General features: G+C 47.0%; 1 protein-coding gene across 1 annotated transcript in view; it reads right to left on the reverse strand.

Moving 5' to 3' along the window:
• Positions 1–23,547, reverse strand: part of magi2a (membrane associated guanylate kinase, WW and PDZ domain containing 2a) — a 165,829-nt gene that overhangs the window by 109,987 nt on the left and 32,295 nt on the right. The window contains exon 2 of the mRNA XM_034526240.1: positions 7,862–7,978. Within this exon, the coding sequence (XP_034382131.1) occupies positions 7,862–7,978 (117 nt within the window). The remainder of the gene's footprint in view (positions 1–7,861; positions 7,979–23,547) is intronic.

Consider the following 23,547-nt stretch of genomic DNA (forward strand, 5'->3'; position numbering starts at 1 on the left):
AACATAGTGGTTTCAACCCGATAATGTGTTTGTGTGTGTTTTTGCAACCACATTTGGAAGCAGGTCACGAAGTCTAACGGCAGTTTGCGTGACACTGTTTGAATCCATCTCAAATAAAAGCTTGAGCATTTTTCGCCTTTGCACTGCTAAAACAAATGAGCATACGTCAACAACTAAACATTGTACATAGTTTAAATGATGTTAGTCGTGTTGAAATACATTTGTTCATGTTTATAAATCCAGATTTGTTAAGGAAGAATATGTTTTATGTATTCATTCATAAGAAAATGTGATTGATGACTCAATTTAAATAGTTGTACCAATTATTATGGCTGGTTGACTTACATAATATGATTCTCTTAGGGATATGAAGCATTTGAAGACACTATTGCAGAGAGGTTAAGGGTCAACATACTGAGAGACGGCAGACTGAGCTGCACCTGAAGTCATTCTACAGATTGATGATTTGCTAATCAAGTTCTTCTTCTCTCGATTATGTCCCAGATACAAGATGTTAACATGACTAATCAGAATACTGCCTTCCTCTGGTCATAATCTCATTACTATATTTATTCAGAATAATAGTTAAATGTGCACCGCCGTAGAGGCAGAGATCGGCCAATGAAATGCCTTTATTTTGGCCACAAAGGCTCTTTGCATGAATATGAAGGCTGTGGGCTGCTCTGTGGACCAAATCAAACACACCTCCGTGTGCTCAGTCTGCTGGCAGTGCCTGAACCAACAGGCACACAGGGATGGACGGAGGTCGACAGACAAGACACCCTCAGGTGTCACGCAAGATCAATAGTCACTCTTGCTAAACATCGCCCGATCATAGCTTAGCAATGGCTTTAGAGCAGTGAGCATCGAGAGCCTCTCCGCATTTCCTATGTTTCGGAGCCAGTGGCACCGCCATGCATTCAGCAGGCTGTCACAATGCTCCCGATAAACACCCCAAACTCCCATCTCTGCTGTGTCATTGTTTAAAAGGGGAGGAGGGAACTCTTTTGTGGCTTTAAAGCCGAGTTTAAAATGATGGCCCGAGGTTTGCGGTTCCATTTAGCTCTCCAGAGATAAGGCCAGCACTTTCTCGGCTGGCTGCTGAACTGCACTTTGAGCGCTGCTCCTCTCACTGCCGTCCTGCCAAAATGGATACCGAGCATTTAGAGGAAGTTCGAGGGGGGGAACAAAAAAACACTTGTTTATTTTTGTAATGCTGGGTTCCTATAATACTGTAGGACCACTTAATGAATGGGATTCCTTTTACCTGCTGGTTCAATGAGTTTGGGTGAAAAGGCTGGCGGCAACCTCCAGGTCGTGAAGAGTGAAGCCAATGCGGTGCCTTAAACCTGCATTTTCTCAACTGGCCATCAGGGGGCGACTCCTCTGGTTGCAAAAAATAAGTCTGAGAATGACTCTACTTCTCACTGATTTATTCCCCCAGTAAACATTGTAAACATGATTTTATTATCTCAATCTCTAGTTTCAAGCCTTCTTCCATACGGCTTGATGTCCTCCTCTGTACAAACACGGTCACTTCCGTTCACTGGTTGCAAAAAAAAAAAAAGCCAACATGGCGACCGTAATCCAAGATGGCGACGGCCAAATCGCCGAAAGCTTCGAAACGGCAGTCCTCGAAACCAACGGGGGGACGTCTCGATGGCTACTTGCAGTCTGCGGTGTGCACCAATCCTGCCCGGTCCTGAGGGACATTTACTGTGATGACGTATGCCTGATACAAGTTGACGGTGTGAAAATGTGCAGCCACAGTGTGAGGAGCAAGAGATTTCCCAGCAAAGACTGAGACGTAACACCTTCCATCGGTGGCACGTTGCTCAATATGTGATTTGGGACACCGACAGACGATGTCCCGAAGAGATCCTCTGATTAACAGAGCTGAATGTCTTCTTCTCTGCGCTCAGGGCTCAGCAGCGTGTGAGTAAGACGTACTTAGACTACTCCTTGTGGACACAATTAAGCTATCGAGGCCCATTGTTTTCTTCTCCTTTTTTTGTACTCTCTTATCCAGCGTTTTCATTATCTCCAGCTTAAGAAGGAGCTGTCGTTTTCCATCACTACCACCTCACAGATGTATTTCTGGAGAAATCCGTCCGGCTGCGTGTGGCGTGTCATGGGAGCACGGAGGTGCAGTGGAACCGAGCTCCATTAAGATCCTGCCGCTGAGCCGCCAGGGCCTCAGCTCCGATTCAGAAAAATGATGAATAAGTTACGGTAAGTGGCTCCATTCGGGTTCAGGTTGCAAACGCATTTGAATAAAAAGTTTGTTCATTAAATATTACGCGCACACTCTCACTCTCGTTCCCCCCAAAAGACATCAGATCATGACAGCGAAGACGATGCAGGACGTTCCCGCGACGGCATCGTGGGGAGGTGACCGCAGGCGGGCCACCTGACGGATGTGTCTATCCGACACCATTACTGGAAGACAAGGGCAAAGGAAGGCCGGAGTTTGGAGGGCGGTGGGGAACGGGGAGGGGGGAGCGTCTTCGTGCGATGAGGGCCAATTAGGGAGCAGATTTCACACTTCTCCTCCGTCACGTCTGTAGGGTGCATCTGCCGACGAGCATCGTGTCACGCTCACCGCCCGGCACATCCACATCTGTGTCCCGCATTGTCAGTCAACCTCTCCCACACACACACACACACACATACCTCCACACACACACGTACACACAGACACACGTACACAGACACAGATCACATGGATCGTTTATAAGTTTGAGGAATTCCTCCATCCGGCGTGGGCTCGAATCCCATTAACCCACCAAGCAGCACCTGGCGTCTGCACTGCGTCTCTACACTCGTCCGACCTGCAGTCTCCATTCGCAGAAAGCGGGACAGAAGTAGGCAGACGGAGGAGAGGAAGAGGAGGAGGAGGGGTACGGAAGGGGAAGAAAAAGAAAGTGGGCTGAGAGTTTGAGAGGAGTCGAGCCTTTGACGCAGACGGGGGGTGGAAACAGTTGCCATGGAAACCCCACCCGGCCTCCAATGAGTCCATGAGTAAGTGAGGGGAGATAAAAGGGAACAGGGAGAGTAAATGGAGGGATGACGGAGAGGGAGATTTGGACTAAAGGTATTTGTCTGATCTGCCTCACCTTTGTTAGAGGCAGGAATATAACGAGACCCATTAATATACATGAAAAACAAACAGGTGTTATTGTTTCTCACTCGACAACTAAATCAACCGACAATGCACAAGTCCTCCACTTTTCTTGAAAGCCTCAATCTGCTCCTCATTCATCTCTACACTGGGGCCCAGCTCAGAGCTCCGCGGTGAGGCCCCCCCCCCCCTACTGTCTTGGGAGACTCACACTGCCGTTTATTAGGTTTCTCACAGAGATGCTAAATAATGAATGAAAGGGCACTGGGGGGAGCTGTTAGTCTTTTATTGTCCTGATTATTACAGTCATCCATCAGACATCCGACTATTAAACAGAAAACGCAGGCAAGTGACAAACTGAGGAAAAGAGAATGGGGCCAGTCAGGGGGACACCGATACCATCGTGGATCCATGAGAGGACGAAGCGGAGACAAAGGACAGCGCAGCCGTGCAGAGCAGAGCGGCAGAAGGGAACGTGCACGACGACACACAGAGATTAATATTTCCTGCTACGCCGCAAGACCCCGCAGACGATCAAACCAACAGCGGCGGATAGACAGATGGAGTTGCGGTGAGCCTCTCTCTTATTAGTAAACACCATCCGTATTGCGCGCAGTTGCCCCAGCCATTAACACAAACTCAACGCCCCTGCGGGCATCAAACTCCCCATTAACTCACAGTCTACAGCACCACTTCCTGTTACCGAGACGCATGTTGTTTATGCACGCATGTAGAGGCGAAAACAAACACAAACGTGCGCATTAAACCGGAGGAGCTGACGGGAAGTGCAATGCAACAGACACGCAGGCGCGCGCTTTAAAATACAGACGCGGGGACATCCAATCACAGCCTTCATAAAGTTTGACGTTTCCATTAGCGGGTGTGCACTGGGATGTTCTGTTTAAGGGCTTTAAGGGCCGATCTGCTGCCATCAAGCCGCTCAGTTCCTTCTCCACATGCTGGCCGAGACGTCGTCAGAGGAGCCGACGTCACACACATGGTGAGAGGTTAAAGGTTAGCCGGTGTGGCTGAGCCATTTACTGGAAGCGGGTCTTCTCTCTCTCGACAATCACCGTTATATTAATGTTTTTATTTGGCTAAATAGTTTTCGAAGAGTACATGAAATTAGCTAAAAAGGGTAGAACGTGGTGCATGCTATGGCCACTGCTTCCAATTCATAGATTTCGCACCCAAATAAAATGCCAAAAAGCAAATAATGTGCACTAAGTAGCCGTTAAAGACTGGTTTCAATGGTCTGTGAGGGCGTTTAGTGAAGGTCAAGAGAAACTGACAGAGCATCTCTTAACCTGCAGCTGAGCTCATCATCAGCTCGACTACTGCCAGACGGCCAAAGACAGGCACTGGCCTTCACTAAGTGCCTCAAGGTGTGTGTGTGTGTGTGTGTGTGTGTGTGTGTGTGTGTGTGCAACCAAGAATAACACAAGAAACACATCTAATGAATACATGTTCAACTGAGTTACATAATCCTGATGATCTTCATATTTTATTTTATTTTTCATCGCATATTTATTTCCAGAAGCACTGCTCTTATTTATATTTAATTCAGTATTGGGGGGAAGGGGGGGGGGAGAACATGAGAGACACTTGTGTTTTTAATCTTTCAGTTGATGTGGCCAGGGCCTTTAAGTTATTTATTCTAGAAGTCTTTACACTATAAGTACATGCACGCCAAGTCAAACGCTGGGAAATTAGTTCAATTACTTTAAACTGTTTTCAAATTATTTTGATTTATTTCCCCCGGCTCGTTTCTGGAGGCTTAAAAAGGACACGCACTGCTCAACAACTCTGTGAAAATCATCTTATAAAAATCTATATATTTAATTTCCTTATTTTGTAGTTCAATTCGACCTAAATAATTCAACCGGCGTCGTCCACTTCAACCTGTCTATATACACACACACACACACACACACACACGTCTCCCTGCATCAAATCTGTGTGGATTACCAGACGATAGGCCTGGTTTCACATGGGCTCAGGCTATTAACACTTTGACCTTGGATTTCAACCAGCCAATTTGTCTGAGGGCTGGCACCGCCTCAGATGCACCGCCTCAGACTCCGTCCGCGTTCCACTATTGGTATGTGGAGTAACAATAACCCCCCTTCGCTGCCCGTCAGCCTCCATCCCCGTAAAGAAACAAGCGGTCTCTTTACCACTCAAGAGTCACGCTTACATTTCTTTGATGAACTACTCCAGATCCATCGCTTAGAATTCTCTTTTTCCTCCCTCGCCCCTTAGTCAAACTAAGATGTGTCACTTGTCAGAGATCTCACCAGGGATCCGTGTATCTTTATGTTCCTCAATTTCTTATCAGCGCGCTCCGTCTTCTTTTCTTACTTGGTGAAAAAGACGATCCCTCCGAATGGTTTAAAAATGGTTAGGACTTTAAATGGTTTAAAGTCCTAAAGTACACAGATGGTATTCAAAGGATCTATATCTGGATGGCGAAGTACCTGATCGGAGGTAGGTGACCTTTCAAGTTGTCGGCCAGATATTGGTTCTTTTGGCTAAATAAAACATTTTTTAATGTGTTTATGACTTGTGTTTGACCAACGAGCGTTATTCAATGCAGCACACTTTTTGTCACCCAGGATCTTTGACCTAGAATCCAAATCTAGACCCTGGTTCCTGCGGTCTGAAACACATTCAAAGTTCTTGGTATCCTAACAGGGTTCCTGGGTTCCCTATAAAACATCCTGCAGACAAGGACTGGACGGCTTCAACTGCCACCATTGAAAAATAGATTTAAATGACTATGGCGTGATTTCTGCAGCAAACTGCACACAAAGATGTTTTCTTAAAAAAGGTGCAGCGTTTGTGGCGGCATCTAGCAGTGAGGTTGCAACCAATATATATATATATATTTTTTTTTTTAAAAAGGAGGAAGGAAAGAGTAGCAAAAAACACTACACGTGGAACACAAATGTGAATGAGTCTACCACTAAATCCCGGATCCATCCATCAGGTCCGATATGAAAAGCTCAGCTTCGCACATGACTGGTTCTCTTCCTGTCAGCAGCACGGAGGCTCATTGTTGAAGCTTCATAAAATGCATCAGTTAACCTCTCTCGCTCTCTGTGTGCAACAGTTTATCTGCAATCCATTTACTTATGGCTTTCATAGTCTGTGTCCCATCACCATGCACCCCCCTTTCCCTTTTGTATCTCTCCCCCCCTCTATTTGTTCTCCCATTTGTTCTCCCTCTTTACTGTTCACCTCTTTCTCGCTCTCTAATGCCTCACCGGCAGCGGCTCTGTGACTGCTCATCAGAGAACATTACGCTTCTGTTGCAAACAAATAGGTCCCCCCCCCCCCGCCCACCAGTTTCTCCTGTTGTATTCTGTTCAGAGAGGGAGGCGGAAAAGTGGCTTGGGTGAATTCGGCGTGCTCCTGGCCTTGAAGAATGCCCCTCCATTAAGGATTCAGAGGAGAGTTAGCCAACAGACAGCTGGGCCTAATGGCACGACTGGGCTAATGCAGAGTTAACACTCACTACACAAAGATAAGAGCATGTACACACACACAAACAGACACTCTCTCATATCACAGCCTGTTGACGGATGGCAATGAGCATATGTTCGGCAAAACATGGCAAACAGCAATCACAAGAATATGGATTAAACATTAGTAGGTCTAAGCTCATATAATCACCGTGGGTTTATTAAGACTGATAAAGGCCACGCACACACACACACACAGACACACAGAGAAACACACAGCGCATGCACAGACACACACACGAAAAGCTTTCCTGAAACATCCCCCCTAAATCTTTATCTTCGTGTGTCTACACAACTCGGCTGCTCGACTGTGTGATGCAGTTAATGCGGCTAATTGAAGACAGAGAGCTGCATTCAACGCTTGATTCTCGAGAATTGAACTTCCAGACGAGCCGCATTCCAGCTAAACCAACAACACCACAGCAGCTAATTGATTACCACCACGGACCGGAGGATGGGGCTTTTGGGACCGAAGCCAATGGCAGCGAGGGGAAGGGAGCGTCTCATCGCTCCCTCGTGTCAGACACTTTATTCAATGCATACGATGCTCGTTGTTTTCCTCAAAAGGCGATTTCAGAGAGAAGCGGACAGAAGGGCCTAAAATATATGTTCGAATGCTATATCCAGCATTTAAAACTGATTCAGCAGTGAAAACGGGTGACAAAAAGGTAAATATAGAAGCTAAAGCTGCAGATCACAGAGAAAAGGTGAACCCCCACCTGGAGATCGAAACAAATGATAATGAAACTAAGCAACTACACTGTTCCTGTAGGTCGTTACTCACTGTTAAAAACATTAAAAAGCAAGCGCAGCATGTGTAGACACTGAGTATACAATCATTAGCTAGCGTAGCATAGGAAGTGCTAATCTATATGATAATGTGCCACTCCGCTAATGGGAACTCCACAGGACACTTCAAATCTGATTCAAACCTCTCCAGGTGACGAGTATCATAAGAGACATCGTAAGTCGCTCGTTCTGCCGCTGTTCGGCCACGTGAAACAATCTGCACATTGGGTTCGCACAGGTTTGAGTTGGGGTCGTCAGCTGGGTGTAATCATGTAATATGGTATTTGCAATTATAGACCATGGCAGCAGACAAGCTCACTGAAATAAAACCAGGACTTTGACAGGGGCGCCTCGAGAGGGTTCACGCGTGCTTTCACTCGAGGAGGTGAGACAGGGAGGAGGGGAGGCTGAGGAAACGGTAACTCACAGGGGACGGTGCGGAGGTAGAGGTTGTCCCGGATGATCTGCTGCAGCTCGTGGTCCACCGAGCCTTTCTGAAAGCGCAGGTTGAGGTAGTGACGCAGGTCCTTGTCTATCACGCCCCCTGGAGGAACACAAGGGACAGGAGTCAGTAATCAGAATCAGACCACCCTCCCCCATTCAAATCAATCACTCTGACATGGAAGGCTGTATTTTCTTCCCCTTTCCTGTAGAAGTAGAGCAATGGTTGGAGGAGAAATAACCGACTCAGCCCTTCATCAGAAAACGGGGACAGCATGGGTGTGTCCAGACATAAATTGCTCGACTCGCTCTGTTTTCTGTGCAGTTTCCAAACTTCAACGGCAAGCAAAGGAAGCTGAAAAAAAACACTGCTGCGACAAATGACCCAGAAATCCCTGGAAAAAAAAAAAAAAAGACCCACAGCAAACAATTTGAATTGTGCCAAATCCCCACAAACAAACACAGCCAACACTAATGAATACTCTCTGCCCTCTCCCTCGAATTCAGCATCTGTCAAGCGCAGCCAGGGATTGGTGGAGGTGTTAATTGGAGCTGTGGCCAAACACGTGTGGAGAAATGTCTACATATAAATCACCGGGCGGACTCCACCCGGGGGCTATTTTCACTTCCATTCTCCTCTCCCTCACCTGAGTCCTCTCCTCCCTCCTTCCCTCGCCCCCTCTCTGCCTCTTACAGCACTCCCAGTTCTGTGAACGGACTTGCACTTTAAACCAGTCAACATCGCTGGCTCAGCAGGACGGAAGATGAAAGTAACAAAAAAAAAAAATGTATGGAAGGGGCGACAGAGGAATGGATGTTGGAGAGATGGAAGGCAAGGGCAGATCCCATGGGAGAGGGAGAAAAAAAGGGGGGGGAGACAGCGAAAGCAAGCATCAACTACACCCCCCCTCCAAAAAAAAAATACTCGATCTGTCTGCTCACACAATCACATATCAAATGGAGGAAGGACAGGTCTGATAGGGGGGGGAGGGGGGGTACTTGAGGGAGTCCTCACGGTGCCGCTTTAACCAACACACGTGTCCTCCCTGCTTCTCCTTCTATGCAGAGGAGAAGCAGGGAGACAGACGGAGTGGGTGCTCATGCTGAGAAGACATTCATCTAACCTTCAACATCCTCTTCAAGGCGGCAACTTGGCACGGTGCCACATAGCATTTAGCCCCCCCCCCCCCCCACCACACCCACACACACACACACACACACACACACACACACTCATCTTTTCCCTCCGTGATCCCGAGGCAGTGACAGCCAAGCATGATATGATGGGAGAGCATACGTGTAGCGCGCACGTGTGCAGGACAGACAGCAAGGTGGATGAGATGAGAGGAGGCATGACGGGGAGCCACATTCATTAAAGATCATATAACAATAACCTAGTTTGGAAGTGTCCCCATCATATTGGGGATCATTATTATTGTGCACATTGTGGTTTTTTCTGTCGTGCACGCGCGCGCTCACACACACACACACACACACACACACACACGCCATCAAGCCTTAATCCATCAGAGCCGAACTAATTCGCTGCATTATAATCACGCAGACCTGAGTGACAGCGGCCGGCTCTGTCAAAGGAGACGTGGAGCAGCACGAGCAGCCAGTTACACATTTGCATGAGAAAAGAAACCAAGGCAATGCATCTGCATCCTGAAAAGGTGAGCAGACACACACACACACACACACACACACACACACACACACACACACACACACGTATTAACACACTAAATGGCACCTCTTGTGCGGACAGCGGTGGAGCAGCCGGTTCGGTGTCAGATCCCTCTCTCCACAGGTTTTGTGATGCAAATAATCTCCGCTGGAGGAAAACCTTGCGCCGGATCTCTGCCGTCGGTGTGTCTCTCCCTCTCCCTCTCCCCCCCCCACCCCTCCCGGTAGCGTCCTGTCCCTCAGGTCCCCAAACTCTCGGTCTCCGTCTGCCCCAGATCCAGCCAGCCCGGGAAACGATTCACCTCTCGGTGCACTCCGCCGTGTGGAGGGATGGAACCGGAGAGAGCGGAAGAACGAGTGGCCGAGAGACACCGAGGCAAAGGAGAGAGTGTGTGTGAGAGAGAGAGAGAGCGGGAATGAGCAGAACTGTGTGTATGTGTGTGCGTGTGCGTGCGTGTTGCTGCGAGTGAGGAGGGAGAGCGCGACCGCTGAAGCACGGCTCTGGCGGTGGGGACCAATCTCAGCGAGATCCCTTTTTTTCTTTTTTTTTCCCCCTCCTCCTCTTGGATCCCTCCAGATTCAGGTCCTACAATGCCCCCCATCTGCAGCACGGGGCACTGCATCTGCTTTACACGCCCCCCCCCCCCCCTATTGCTCCGCATGGCCTGGATCTGACCTTCCTCCACTGTCAACAACCACGTGGGGGAACTAAACGCTGTGTTGCGCGCGCGCACACACACACACACACACACACACACACACACACACACACACACACACACACACACACACACACACACACACACACACACACACACACACACACACACACACACACACACACACACACACACACACACACACACACACACACACACACACACACACACACACACACACACACACACACACACACACACACACACACACACACACACACACACACACACACACACACACACACACACACACTCATACTAATTAGGTTTGTTGACTTTCTGGCAACTCTCCTCCGTCGTAACTTTTGTCCATTCCGGTGATGCAACCTTTCCATTTGTTCTCCCTCGTCTCTTCTCCTCCGACATCTATTTCTTTCCTTCACTTTGTGTGCTTGTGCAGACATTCGAGAGTTCAAAACACACGGCTTGTTCTTTTGGAGCCGCCACACCGCAATGAAATCGAGAAAATGTCAGATTTTCTGGGTGTTACATCATACGAAACGCAGGGAAAAAAAACAGCGAGTGTGCAGACGTTTGTCATCGTCGTAGGATGTGTGATGAGAAGTCGGAGGAGAGAGAGAGAGAGAGAGAGAGAGAGAGAGAGACACACACACACACACACACTTCATCAGGTACACCTTAGTAGTACCGGGTTGGACCCCCTTCGCCTTCACGACTGCGTTAAGTCTTCATGGATTCAACAGACTGCTGGAAACATTCGTCCAATATTGAGCTGACATCATCACGCAGTGGCTGCACATCTATGATGTGAATCTCCCGTTCCACCACAGCCCAAAGTTGCTCCGTCAGATTGAGATCTGGTGCCTGTGGAGGCCATTTCTGTAGCGTGACCTCATTGTGGTGGTTGGGAGTGAGAATCCCAGCAAATCAGCAGTTGCTCTTTTTTAAAGACCCAAACCATCTGGCACCAACATCCATTTTGAATTTCTTCCCCTTTCTGGTGCTTGGCTTTAAAGTCCAGCAGACAGACGATGTCTACACGCCGAAATGCATCGAGTCAGCGAGCAATCCAACGGGTGTACCTAATAAAGTGGCCAGCAGTGCTGTAGATTAACAGGAGGACAGCGGATCGTTCTTATGCTGAAAAAGTTTTGTTTGATAAACGACTCGAACCAGACGTTCCCAAACCTTTTCAGTTATTACTGAAAAACATTTAAATCCCAAACGGGTAGATCAATTACGTTTTAATCAAAATAGGGCTACATTGGATTTTATTAAAATTATATACGTACATGTTTAACTTTTCCCAAACTTTTCCTGCTATATTGACTAAACTGTGAAAGACATGCAGGAGCCTTCATATTTCCTTCTCCCTTTCTCTCCCTCTCTCTCTCTCTCTCCCTTTCTCTCCCTCTCTCTCTCTCTCTCCCTTTCTCTCCCTCCCTCTCTCTAAACAGATGGTTGGACCAGAATCATTGTTGCCATGTACAGCAGGAGCATCCAGCATCTAAGCTCAGCAGGTGTCATGTAATTCCCCCGGGAGGCCAGGAGACTTGGAGAGAACAGCCTGTGGAGAGTCCGAAAAGAAAAAACCAAGCGAGCAGCTGGTTCCTCTGGGGGATGGAGGTGCTGCACGGCCTCGTACTCGGGCACAGACTAGCGGAGCATCTCCCCCTGTGAGCGGAGACGGACGTTACGGAGACGGACGTTACGGAGACGGACGTTACGGAGATGGCGGCTCCTAACACGCGGCCTTATGTTCCTCCTATTCATTTGATGTTGTCAATGCAAATGATGTTTGCGTGCCTGGTGAATTATGCATGGTGTATTGACTCTTGTTTGCAGATACTACTGACGCAAGGAACACAATCGCCGACACTCCGCGAGTCCGGCCCGGACCGAAATGTGGGGTCAGATTAGATTAGATATACTTTATTCATCCCCAGGGGGGACATTTCTTTGGAGCAGCAGCAAACATGTTTACAATATATACACACACACACAATACACTCAAATTAAATAGCAGGGCATATTACATTTAAGAATTTAAATAAAAGGAAATTAAATTAAAAAGTGTATATACAGTGTTTGAATCCGCCTGCTTTTCGAGTCACGTGTTAAACGAAGACTTCGGCAGCATCGTGACGGTTTAGTCTTCAAAGAGAATATTTTCTGCTCCGTCCAGACAAATGCAGCGCGGAGGGCGACATGAAGCCGGAGCGCCAAAATGTATCACACTCTGCTCAGAGGGCACCCAGCGGCAGTCACATATGTAGCATTATCACGCTGTGGGCGTGTGTTTAAGTCAGGGGGAGAGCCAACAGACAGCTGTTTGGATAATCAGACTCATTAAAAGATCAGGATGGGCTTCCAACACACACACACACACACACACACACACTGGAATCCATAAAAAAACAACTGGCTTTCAGATGGGCACACACACACACACACACTTTTGGTTTATGTGACAATCATCATCACATAGAAATGTTAGTTTCCGGTTGGATTTACACAAATGAGGTCACATATTTCAACAACTGAAACATGTTCCGTTAAAAAGACTAAACCGCTGTTTCGTACATTTTAGCTCCTGAACTACGAATCACAACCTTCAGATGAGATTAAAAGACGCGTGTCGATCTCGAGACAAAGTATTTCGGTTGTTGAATTTGAAGGACTTGCCGCTGAAGAGGAAAAAAGCCCAAGTGAGCTCGGTATTTTGGAAATCAAAACAATCAACAGCTCCCGTTTCTAGTTGTGCCGTGAGATTTTATTTACACAGAAAGAAACGTGACTTGCCTTTTAAGAAATTGCTCAAATCAGTCACACACACGCACACACATGCGCGCACGCTCTCTCTGAGCCCCACAGGTGATTACGTAGCGCGCCTTCCTTCTGTCGCTTTAATGCCGACCATCTCCAGCTCGCACATCGCCATGGAAATTCACTCAGCCCACCAGCTGCCTCGCCGTGATTCCGAAGTGCAGAATCCGTCTCCTGGCCCGGTCCATTTTCGCCCCCGGGGAACGGGACGCCGAGAGTGCTGCCGTTAAATGGAATATGTCCTTGACGAGCCTCAGACTTCTGAACACATATGGCTCCATTCACATATGGCTCCATTCACATATGGCTCCATTCATACCCATCGACATGTGATCGGTGTTCAGATTGGCCATTTGGAAAAAGGGATCCAATCACTCTTTTTGCATGAAATGTTGTTTTCTGATGTCATTCATGTTCCGACTGTATGTAAAAGGTGAATACGTGTGGGAATGGGACTATAAGGGCACAGGCTCAATATGGTTATCTTAAGGTTGGATGTCTGAAGCTCAATCAACACAGTTTGGTTTTCATCAATACACACCGTGATATGTGCCAAAGGCAGGGTGAGGATTTCCTCATTCATATTGTTCATAGAACTACTGAAGTATGTTGCATGTGAAAGGTGTTTGCCTGAGCCAGTTGATGGCATGCCGCCACAGCACACGTGATCAAGATGAAAGACGCCGTTAGAAATCAACCGGACCACCAACGAGGTAAAACCGTTCTGTCCCTGCACTGGGCTATATTTAAATATTCCAAACCTCGGACGCCTGCCTTTGCCCGGGCACAGAGCTAAATGTGTCTGCACACGCCGGCCTGAGTGGCAGTTTTAGCTAAAAGCCACTGGCTGCTGCTGCTGCTGCTGCTAAGTACTTCAGCACTCAGGTTCTGTCTCCAGGTGTATCACCCTGGAGAAAGGCCTGTTTTACACACTGAAGAGAAGCAGTGCCTGAGCACAAAGAGCACTTGGGGCGAGATTTGGAGAATGTGGAAGTGAGCTCAGGGTTTCACCTCCGACATGAATCCTACCGAGAGACGGTCTTTGCACATCTTGGTGCCTCTGAATATCCTCCACAACCGTTTGACCCTTAAAGCCGTATGCTCACTCAGACCTCCGCCCTGAAGCCCATGTTGCACCTCACCTACAACACCCTCATGTGTAACGGCTACCTGTGACTCTTAAACTGCTTCGCTTTGGCTTCCAATTCATACACCGACCTAACTGTTTCACATATGTCATGTAAGGCAAATTCCACAAATCACCGCCACTATTTTCCGCCGTAAAAATGTAATACCTAACCTCTCTACTTTGGAAGTAGGTTTCGACATATTGTGAAGGGGGGGTCACCGACCAGCAGACACCACAGCTCAAAGAAAACTCAATCTCCAAAGCATTTCTTCCCAATCTGTATTCATTTGGGTATTCATGATATTGACAGCGCATATTAAAGTTTCTACGAACTATAACGGTGTGAGATTGTGCCAAATATGCAGGTTTCTACTGCAGATGTTGGCTTCTCTCAACTCTCAGAGGCTAGAAAATTAGCCAAATGTCGTTTTAATTCACGTCTTTAATAACCAACCCCCGGACCAGGATAGGATGATAAAATGAGGCAATTATTACCTCTTTAGTTACAGTTACAGTTCTTTAGTTAATTAGGTCATTCACTACGTGTTCAGTGCCAACATTAACTAACTGTTGTCTCAATTCATAGATCCGCTCCTTATCACCTACCCAAGCTTTTACTGCAACTGACATTAATGCATCACATAGAATTAACATCTTCCACACCACCTCTGTACGATATATATAGTTTGTTAATTTAAGTGTCAACCATCTGAAAGCCGGGAACCTGAAGATTCATTTGAGATTCAAGTGGTTCTCGTCATAAGCGGGAAATGATGAGATGATGCCATTCCCATGTCTGCTTATGTCTCACGAGTCTGGGGTTGATACCATTCGTTCAACATTTGTTGAAGTGCTACATTTAACCATTTTGAACCCTCGAGCATTGACCAAAGTAGTAAAAACGCCCTCCACAAAATAAAAAAAGAACTATGTTGTGATCTCGTATGACATTTGGAGAGTTTGCCAAGAATCGCATAGTTCGGCGAATGGATGGCGAGCACTCTAGTAACTGCTTCATTGTGAATACATCTGGGAAAGCCATACATTGTAAAGTTTTATGGAGGTCACAACAGGTCATTTTACAGTTTTACACTTCAAGCTTAAAAAAAAAATGGTCTCACTACGGTGAAATGGCTCCTATGGGAATAACATCATGCACCTGAATACAGTTGGGCTCATTGGATCCGCCATGAATATGCAATACATGCAATTCCAATACTGTTGATAACAATGCAGATGCCATTTTTAGCAAATAACACATTCATACTTCATGCAAAAACCTGCATTAGTTTAGCCACAAACTGCATGAGATTGGCATAAAGTTCTGCTATTCTCTTTAATTTCCCTCCCACATTTCTTCACTTTCTCCAATATCAGGATATTCTTTCTCCCCTTTTCTCACATTTCTATATTAGGAGATCCTTCTCGTAATAACCCTCAACTGGAGTTATCTATTTATTCATTTGTAGTGTCAGCAATTTCTCGGAGCAACTGGAAGGGCTTTTGTTTGCTTGATACAGTCGGTGGGAATGTGGGTTTAGACCGACTAGTCCTGCCATCCCAAAAGTGCATGTCTGACACTTGTGAGCTGCTCTTGGCAGCACAAGACGCAGTAGGCATGGTTGTAGTTGAGTGAATATTGTGCAGTGTTGATGAACATTTAGCAAAAAGTATTTTCCTCCTTCATGGGCGCTCTAAAACTGCGGCGCTCGGTGTAAAAGTAGCAAAAGAAATACGGGTTTAAAAAGACATGGCGAGTGTGAAATAGCCTCACCTTGGCCGACTGGTGGAATAAGGGACTCGCGCTCAACATGCTAATGTCACGGTGCCGATGCTCGCCGAACATGACGACGCTCCATCTCCCGCCGCCTCCTGTCGGGCGGCCGCCTCCAAAACGTGTCATTTGCCTGCAGCGCTGCGACGGTTCCGCAGTTTGAAGACGCAAAGAAATTCATCCTCGCTGACAGAGAGGCTCTCAGGCATATGAAGTGGACAGAGTGGTACAAAAAAAGGCCAAGCAGACAAACTCTGTGTGGTTGCCTTGACAACAATATTACTTGCATCACAGTGAAGACATCGCTACGACCCAGTGAGGCGAATCTACACCATCACATGATTAATTACCCCCCCACCCCCACCCCGTTTTGTATATCTGGGTACGTCTATTTCCTTCGAACAAATACATCACACGGAGACTTCAAACCCCTTCAGGCGTAAAACCCCGAGCATAGACTGGAGAGTAGTTTGTTCTATTTTTATTAATAACTATAACTCCTGATGATTCAAAGGAAATGTGGATCCCTGCGCTGAACTCCCGGAGCTTAAAGAGGTGATGATTAGTGATGAGAAGAGAGAATAAAGCTGAGACAATCTAGGGGCATTGAAACAAACGAGACAAAGAGAAGACGACATGGTCGGCGAGAGAGAAGCCCGGAGCTGGAAGGGAAGGGACCAGAGATCAATATTTTGTTTCTTAATTAGGCTTATATTTAAAGTCTGCATCCCATGATAGAGCCATCAGGAGACGAGAAGAGCACGGCTCGTGGCGTTGCAAGGAGAATGTTTAAATGGGATTGTAATTATTATATATGGATTGTGTTGGTGTATTGTAATAAGTTTTAAATCACATGGCTAAACTATACACAGACTTTATTTGGCCCCGCCAAAAGTATATTTGGTGACTGATTGTAGCATGTTTTGAATTTAAATAATAATCAAATACCATTATCCAGCTATTTGAGTCAGTATTGACACAATATCAGTGTGAAAGCATCTCTCGCAAGAGATGCCCTTGTTTATGCTGCAGTGTATCGCCATCTCCCTAAAGCGTGACCATTGACGCCACGAGTCTGATTGGACTGAGTGATGGCGGAGGTAGGCCGAGTTAAAAGAACACAATAATATCAATGGGGCTGCCAGCTAATAGCCGAGCCATAATGGCCGCCGCCGGGCTTCCTTCTAAGCACAGTCACTGTTACAGCTCAGCTCTCATCACACGTTGCCGCGGCCAGGTTTAATTGAACTAACCCAATCAGAGCCCAGGAGCGCTCCGGTCCGCTGAGCTCGACATCGCTGGTTACAGAAGCTGATCAAGGAAAGATTACAAATGTTGCTGCTGAATCACACTTTGCATATCCCACACTCCCCGCCGTGTTTATTTGCGCTGGCAGAGATGAACCGGGGGAAACGGTAGGGCGGCCGCCGCGAGCCGCTCGTGCAGCTTTCTGCGAGCAAACCGAGCCGAGGTGTTATGCTATGTAAATGTTTCCTCAGCAAGTGTAATGGGCTAAAGTGGCAAGCTGTTGAATATTCCTCTTTAATTACATTTTAATGAACTGTGACAATGTGAGAGGCTCGGAGGGGAAATGTCGATATATATTTTTGCTTGGGATTTCATTTTAAAGAGGGGGAGGGGGGGCTGCAGGAGGCCTGTACAATGATGTTGGCCTGATTTCACACACACACACAAGAGTGCAATGTAATCCATCCAAGTCCCTCTCTCACACACACACACACTCACTGCATTCACAAGAGTGCAATGTAATCTATCCAAGTCCCTCTCTCACACACACACACACACACACACACAAACTCACTGCATTCACAAGAGTGCAATGTAATCTATCCAAGTCCCTCTCTCACACACACACACACACACACACACACAAACTCACTGCATTCACAAGAGTGCAATGTAATCTATCCAAGTCCCTCTCTCACACACACACACACACACACAAACTCACAAGAGTGCAATGTAATCCATCCAAGTCCCTCTCTCACACACACACTCAGGTTTAAAGTGAGTTACTAGTTATTTCTCACCGACTCACACTCAAGCACACACACACACACACACACACGCACGCTGTCAAAGTAGCCGGCACACACAGCCAATCAGGGCAAAACTTCAAAAGGCCTTTTTTTTTAGACCAATTGCATTTGGCAGCCCAACTCCAGATCACAGCTTACCGAGCAGAGCGGAGAACTGTTTCTGAGTTAACCCCCCCGCCCCCCCTCCATCAGAATGCCTTTTACAGCCAAACCAATACATTGCAAGATTCCCCAGAGTTCACACAGACAAACACACAATCAGCCGCCACAGGCCCTCTGGATGAGAGCTTTTGGAGGGGAAGTGCACACTAGAAGCTGCCATGTGTGTGTGTGTGTGTGTGTGTGTGTGTGGATCCTCTGAGGTAATCAAACTCCAAGAGGGACCCTTGTCAGGTCGGATCTCAACAGGATTTCAACATGAATCCATCCACAGCTCTCTCTACGGGCTGAGCGCATCTGTAGCCAAAATGCTGCTTGCCGAGGAACTTTTGGGGAGGGAAATGTGTTCGGAAGCCTGAATGCCTACAGTGCATAATTAAGCAGCCAGTATCTGGGACAGGGTCCTAAGTAAAAGGTCATCTGCATAGTTTGGAGATGCATCATGCAAATCCACTGCTTCGCATTTGCATGGGAATGTTTAATGTAAGTATTAACTCATTTATTGTGGACTTTGTTTTATTTGTATGTATGAACAATGGGTTCAGTGACTGTGTGTAATGGGAAATGAGTCGCTCCGAGAACTACACAGAGAACCAGAGAGAACCTCAGCTCTCTGCGTAGCTTTTTGGGGTCTTTCAGCGTGATATTTCACCTTAAAAATTCATAAATTTACTGTTTTGGTTCACTGCTCAGGACAAAGTAGGCAACTACCTGGTGAACGCAGCCAGAAACCGCTAAATTTCTTTCCTTCTTCGAAAAGAAAAACGACTGTTGATGATTTGTTCATTTCCTGTTCATCATCTCAGCATTTTCAGCTCCACGATGGATAAAACTCAAACTGTAGCACGCTCAATCCGGTAAACATGGCGGAGCTCCCCGGCTGCGCACCGTTTGACTACATTTCATGTCTCCTCGTTCCCCCTGAGACTCTGACGGGACTCAGACACTTGTCACATATGTAACCATGTGAGTAAACAACTGTTTACTTCGTTCGGCCAGTGCAACCGGTCAACCATCTCAACCCCGCCTCCCCCAAATCACAGGTCGCCCATGGCTGCCTGCACTGGATTCAAAGCACTGGTGCACATAAAAGGCCACTGGGAGAGAAAGAAAGAAAGCGTGCATAACTCAAAGCCAGCGTACTGCTCTGAGCATCTTCTCTCAGAGACTGGTAAATTACAAAGTTTTTCTTCGAGTTTCCTTCAACAAAAAATCCCATCCCCGCGTGGCCTTTCTGAGAGCTTCCTTCAGATGATTACTGTTGACCCACTGCTCCATCATATCAGTACATACTGACATTTCACCGCTGCCTCCCACCTGACATTTATGCTATTTTCATTAATGCTATTTGGTATTTTTGGTAAATGCCCTTTTATTTATTTTGTTGGGGTTGGGGGGGCTCAGTTGGCGCAGAGGACTGCAGATGGAAGCGGCGATATCCTGATGAAAGCCTTTTTTCCGGATTGTCTCTTTTATATCTGCATTATTAGGGTTTCCTTTGGTTTTTCAAGAGCAGCTTCAAAATATGCAGCGAACGAGTAAATGGAAAAATACTTCACATTGTACAGACGTGAGGACTTTGACCTTTTGAACACAAGTCTTTTCTAAAAAGCTAAATCTGTAGAGAACCCGAGGGATTAATAGAATTGACCCGTTAATGTCCGTGGATCCATAAGAGACTGAAAACCACAGCAATGTCAGGCCAGCAAACGCCAATCAGCGGAGGCTTTTAAATTCAGAGAGGTAACGATTACCTGTAAAGCCCCCAAACAGAGCGAGAGTGAGTGAAGGGAAAAAACAATAAATAAAACCAACTCTGTAACAGGCCGGTATCGATAATGACTGCGCAAAAGCATCTCATTGACTTTCCTGCGAGTGAAAAGAGGTTAATTACAATCTGTGCCGCGGTCAGCGCCACGCACTCGTGTGGAGGTAATGACGAGAGACCGAACACCTCTCCGCACGTAAAGTATAGGTAACGGGAAAAAACGCAAGGAGCATGTTTTTGTTACCGTCGACTCGAGGCCAATTTCGATTCCACTGAAGGGTCGGCGCAGGAAATTGACCTCAGGTTGTAGTGCTTCAGCGGAGGAGCTGATGAAAACAGAAACACTGTTTTTCCACCGCTGGTCTGTACCACCCAGTTATTGTCTAGGACTCCCTGAAGTGTTTGATTTTCTTCTGGAGGGAGAGAGAGAGGGCATTTCTGGGCAAACGGCACTCGACACGAAGGCTTTCGTGACTTCAAGAGCAGAGGAGAAAAGGACCTCTCGACCTCTGCTCCAAATGTCGTCGATTCTGTCTGCTATATTTCTCGACCTTTAAAAACTCGTACGGGTTCGAAAGCCAAATTTACGCTAATGGTATTAAAACGAGCCATTTTTAAACGACACCGCTGATGGAAACCTATCAGAACAATTAAGATAAGACGCAAGCGAAGAAAAACAACACCACCAACATGTTTTCATGTTTTAGTCGCACAAGTCGAGTTCTTCGGTCCTCTTCTGTGCACCACGAGGGGAAATTCCACCTGTCATGTCCCATCACTGTTGCATGCTGGTTCACGTAACCCAAGTAGCTGAAGGCTGCAGAGGACTCAAACTCCCACGGACAGCTCCATCGACTGGTTCGCCGACATCTCCCTCTGAACAGACAACTTCTGAAAGAGACACCCCGCGCTGGTTGTGGTTGTGGTTGTGGTTGTGGCTGTAGATGTAGCCCCCCCTCCCCCTCCCTCCATCGCCCCGAGGCCAAGTGGGAACACGCAGCATGACATGCGATTGAGTCTCCAGCTCGGAGCCCTCCGCGGACGTGACTCCTTGGTCCACAGTTCATCAGCATCAGTGTCAAACCGCAGTGATATTACTTCCAGTGCCTGGGCCAGCGAGCTGCCAGGATTTGACCTCTGCCCTCTTTGAATTAGTCTCTTCTTTGCCAATGTTTACGGCCGGAGCAGTGCGCCGGTTTCAGTTTCAAATGGAGTGAAGCCGAAGCTGCCAGATAAATTGAGCCGCCTCATTGCGAACACACTCTTTCAGCCATGATATTTCCTCTTCCCTCGATCTCTTTTCTCCTCCTCCTCCTCCTGTAGCTCCCCCCCCCCATCCCATAGCACCTCTACCCCTCCCTGCACCAAACAAGAGTGGTGTCTGCAAGAGAGCTCTGGAGAGGGAGAGGTTCATCAGCAAATAGGTCCCTAAAACCCAATCTCATTTATATGCAGATTAAATAAATATTGATGTGCTGCCACACTCTCGTCCTGTTTTGCCTAATTGATGCCAGCGTTCTTGTATCACTCGTGCAAGGTATGACTATTGGCAAGAGGCTTGCTCGCTGATGTGACTTGTCGCAGGCAAAACAAAGCCAGAGCGAGTGCGCAAAGTGAGCCGGCAGACAGACGGCACGACACGACCCCCTGAATCAAAACACAAACAAATGAAGTGATAGTGGCACACGGATATGAGAGAGAGACACACACAGAGAGACAGCGCGAGAGAGAGAGAGAGAGAGAGAGAGGGAGAGATGATTCATTGATGGGTGGGTGTGTGGAGAATACAGATATTAACTGCCTTAGAATATCTCAAAGCACTGTCATCCTATCTGGACGAAGCATATGCACAGGAACAAAAAGAAGCTTACAAATGCATTTCAGCATGCACCCACTAGGTTTCTCTTTTTTACTATACAATGATTCCGGTGAATGAGAGACTGCAAAGTAATCTAGAATGAACCGCCTCCCGGTTTGTGTGCCTCCACCAACCGGTCATGTTGCAGATTACGTCCATATATGTCCAAAATGTCAACACTTTGTTTGTGAGATTGTCACAATTTGCATGCTAATTTTTTTAATTATGGTCCAAAACGGGGGTTTTGTGAGGTCACGGTGACCTTTGACCAGCAAATTGTAACCAGTTTTGCCACATATGAAGAAATTCCTTGAGGATTTTCCTGATTAACGCTTTAACGGGAAGGGAAGCTGAAAAAAGGTGCAGAGGCATAAAAAAAATGCTACTAGCGAGACTCCAAAAGGGCCTTCTGATGGTCCAAATCCCAAATATATTCAAGTAACTGCGATATAAAGCAAGAAAAGTGTTCAGATTTGAGGAGCTGGAAGCAGAGCATTTTTTTATCATGATTAGCCATGCTAGCAGCGCAGCTCTATGGATGCTAATGCCGTCGGTCGATCATAGCAGCTGAAACTAAATCCGCATTTTGTGCTAATTAAACGGTCTGCACAATTCCATTCATGTCGCTTTATGAACGACTGAAAAGATTTCTGCCTGATAAACGTGACGGATTCCTCTTCCGTCGGTTGCATAATGTGTTTCGCTGTAAATACACAGATTCAGAAGACATTCCTATCGGAGATTCGACACTCTTTGTTTCAGCGCATCAGTCTAATTGCCACCTTCCTCAAATTGAGTTACCATCCAATTATCCAATGGACCGTGTCTGCGGTGCTTCAGCGCGGCTCGCCACGAGGCATGTGATCAAATCACTAGCGATCTGCAGGTGACTGTCATTAGCTGAAGGACCCGCAGGGACGTTGTCAAGCACACAACAATTAAGGTAAAAGCGCTAATTAGTTTGACTCGGCCTGCCGGCTACGCACAAAACCGACTGAACACATTTCAAGTGCGGGATAGATCCACGTGCACGCTCTCGTTTCCACTCGAGAGGTTTGAACACTCACTCAAGTGTCACAATACCCCCCCCCCCCCCCCCCCCCCACACACACACACACACACACGGTACAATTCTTCTTTTTTTCTCTCAATGGGAGCAAAAAAAACAACAAAAAAAACAATGTCTCTCGAAGTGTGAAAATGCTCAAATGCTGCAATTTGTGAAAGTCACTTGCATAATAAAGTGTGAACCGTGCAGACTGAGCGTCATTCTGTTTTAATAAGCCGGAACCCCCTCCTGCAACGCCGTTTATCTCTTCTGAATGAGGCATATGTGACGATCCATCAGGGAGCCACGCGTGCACGCGCTGAAGCGATTTAGTCGACGGACAGGGAATCAATCAGCAAACTGTAATAATCAATCCCTTCACAGGTAGCCTGTAGGCAGACAGTCACGATACAAAACACGGATGTTTCCTTCCCCGTAAACATCTGCGAGGCCCCATTGCTGAATATGTTGAAACCGGCGTTGTTTACCTCAGCGAGTCTTCTTCCCTGACTTTTTTTTCCTTCGACACACACACATTTCTTGGCACGTTAAAGCGAGAAACTGTCAACAGAAAAAGCTTCATCGCATGTGACGCCGGTTGCCTCGCGCAGAAGGCAGAACGCGAGGGTCCGCTCATCAGAACGTTTGCTCCGCGGCACCGATAGCGGTGACAAACTCTGC

Source organism: Cyclopterus lumpus, chromosome 23 (assembly GCF_009769545.1).
Source record: "Cyclopterus lumpus isolate fCycLum1 chromosome 23, fCycLum1.pri, whole genome shotgun sequence".
NCBI classification, from domain to species: domain Eukaryota; kingdom Metazoa; phylum Chordata; class Actinopteri; order Perciformes; family Cyclopteridae; genus Cyclopterus; species Cyclopterus lumpus.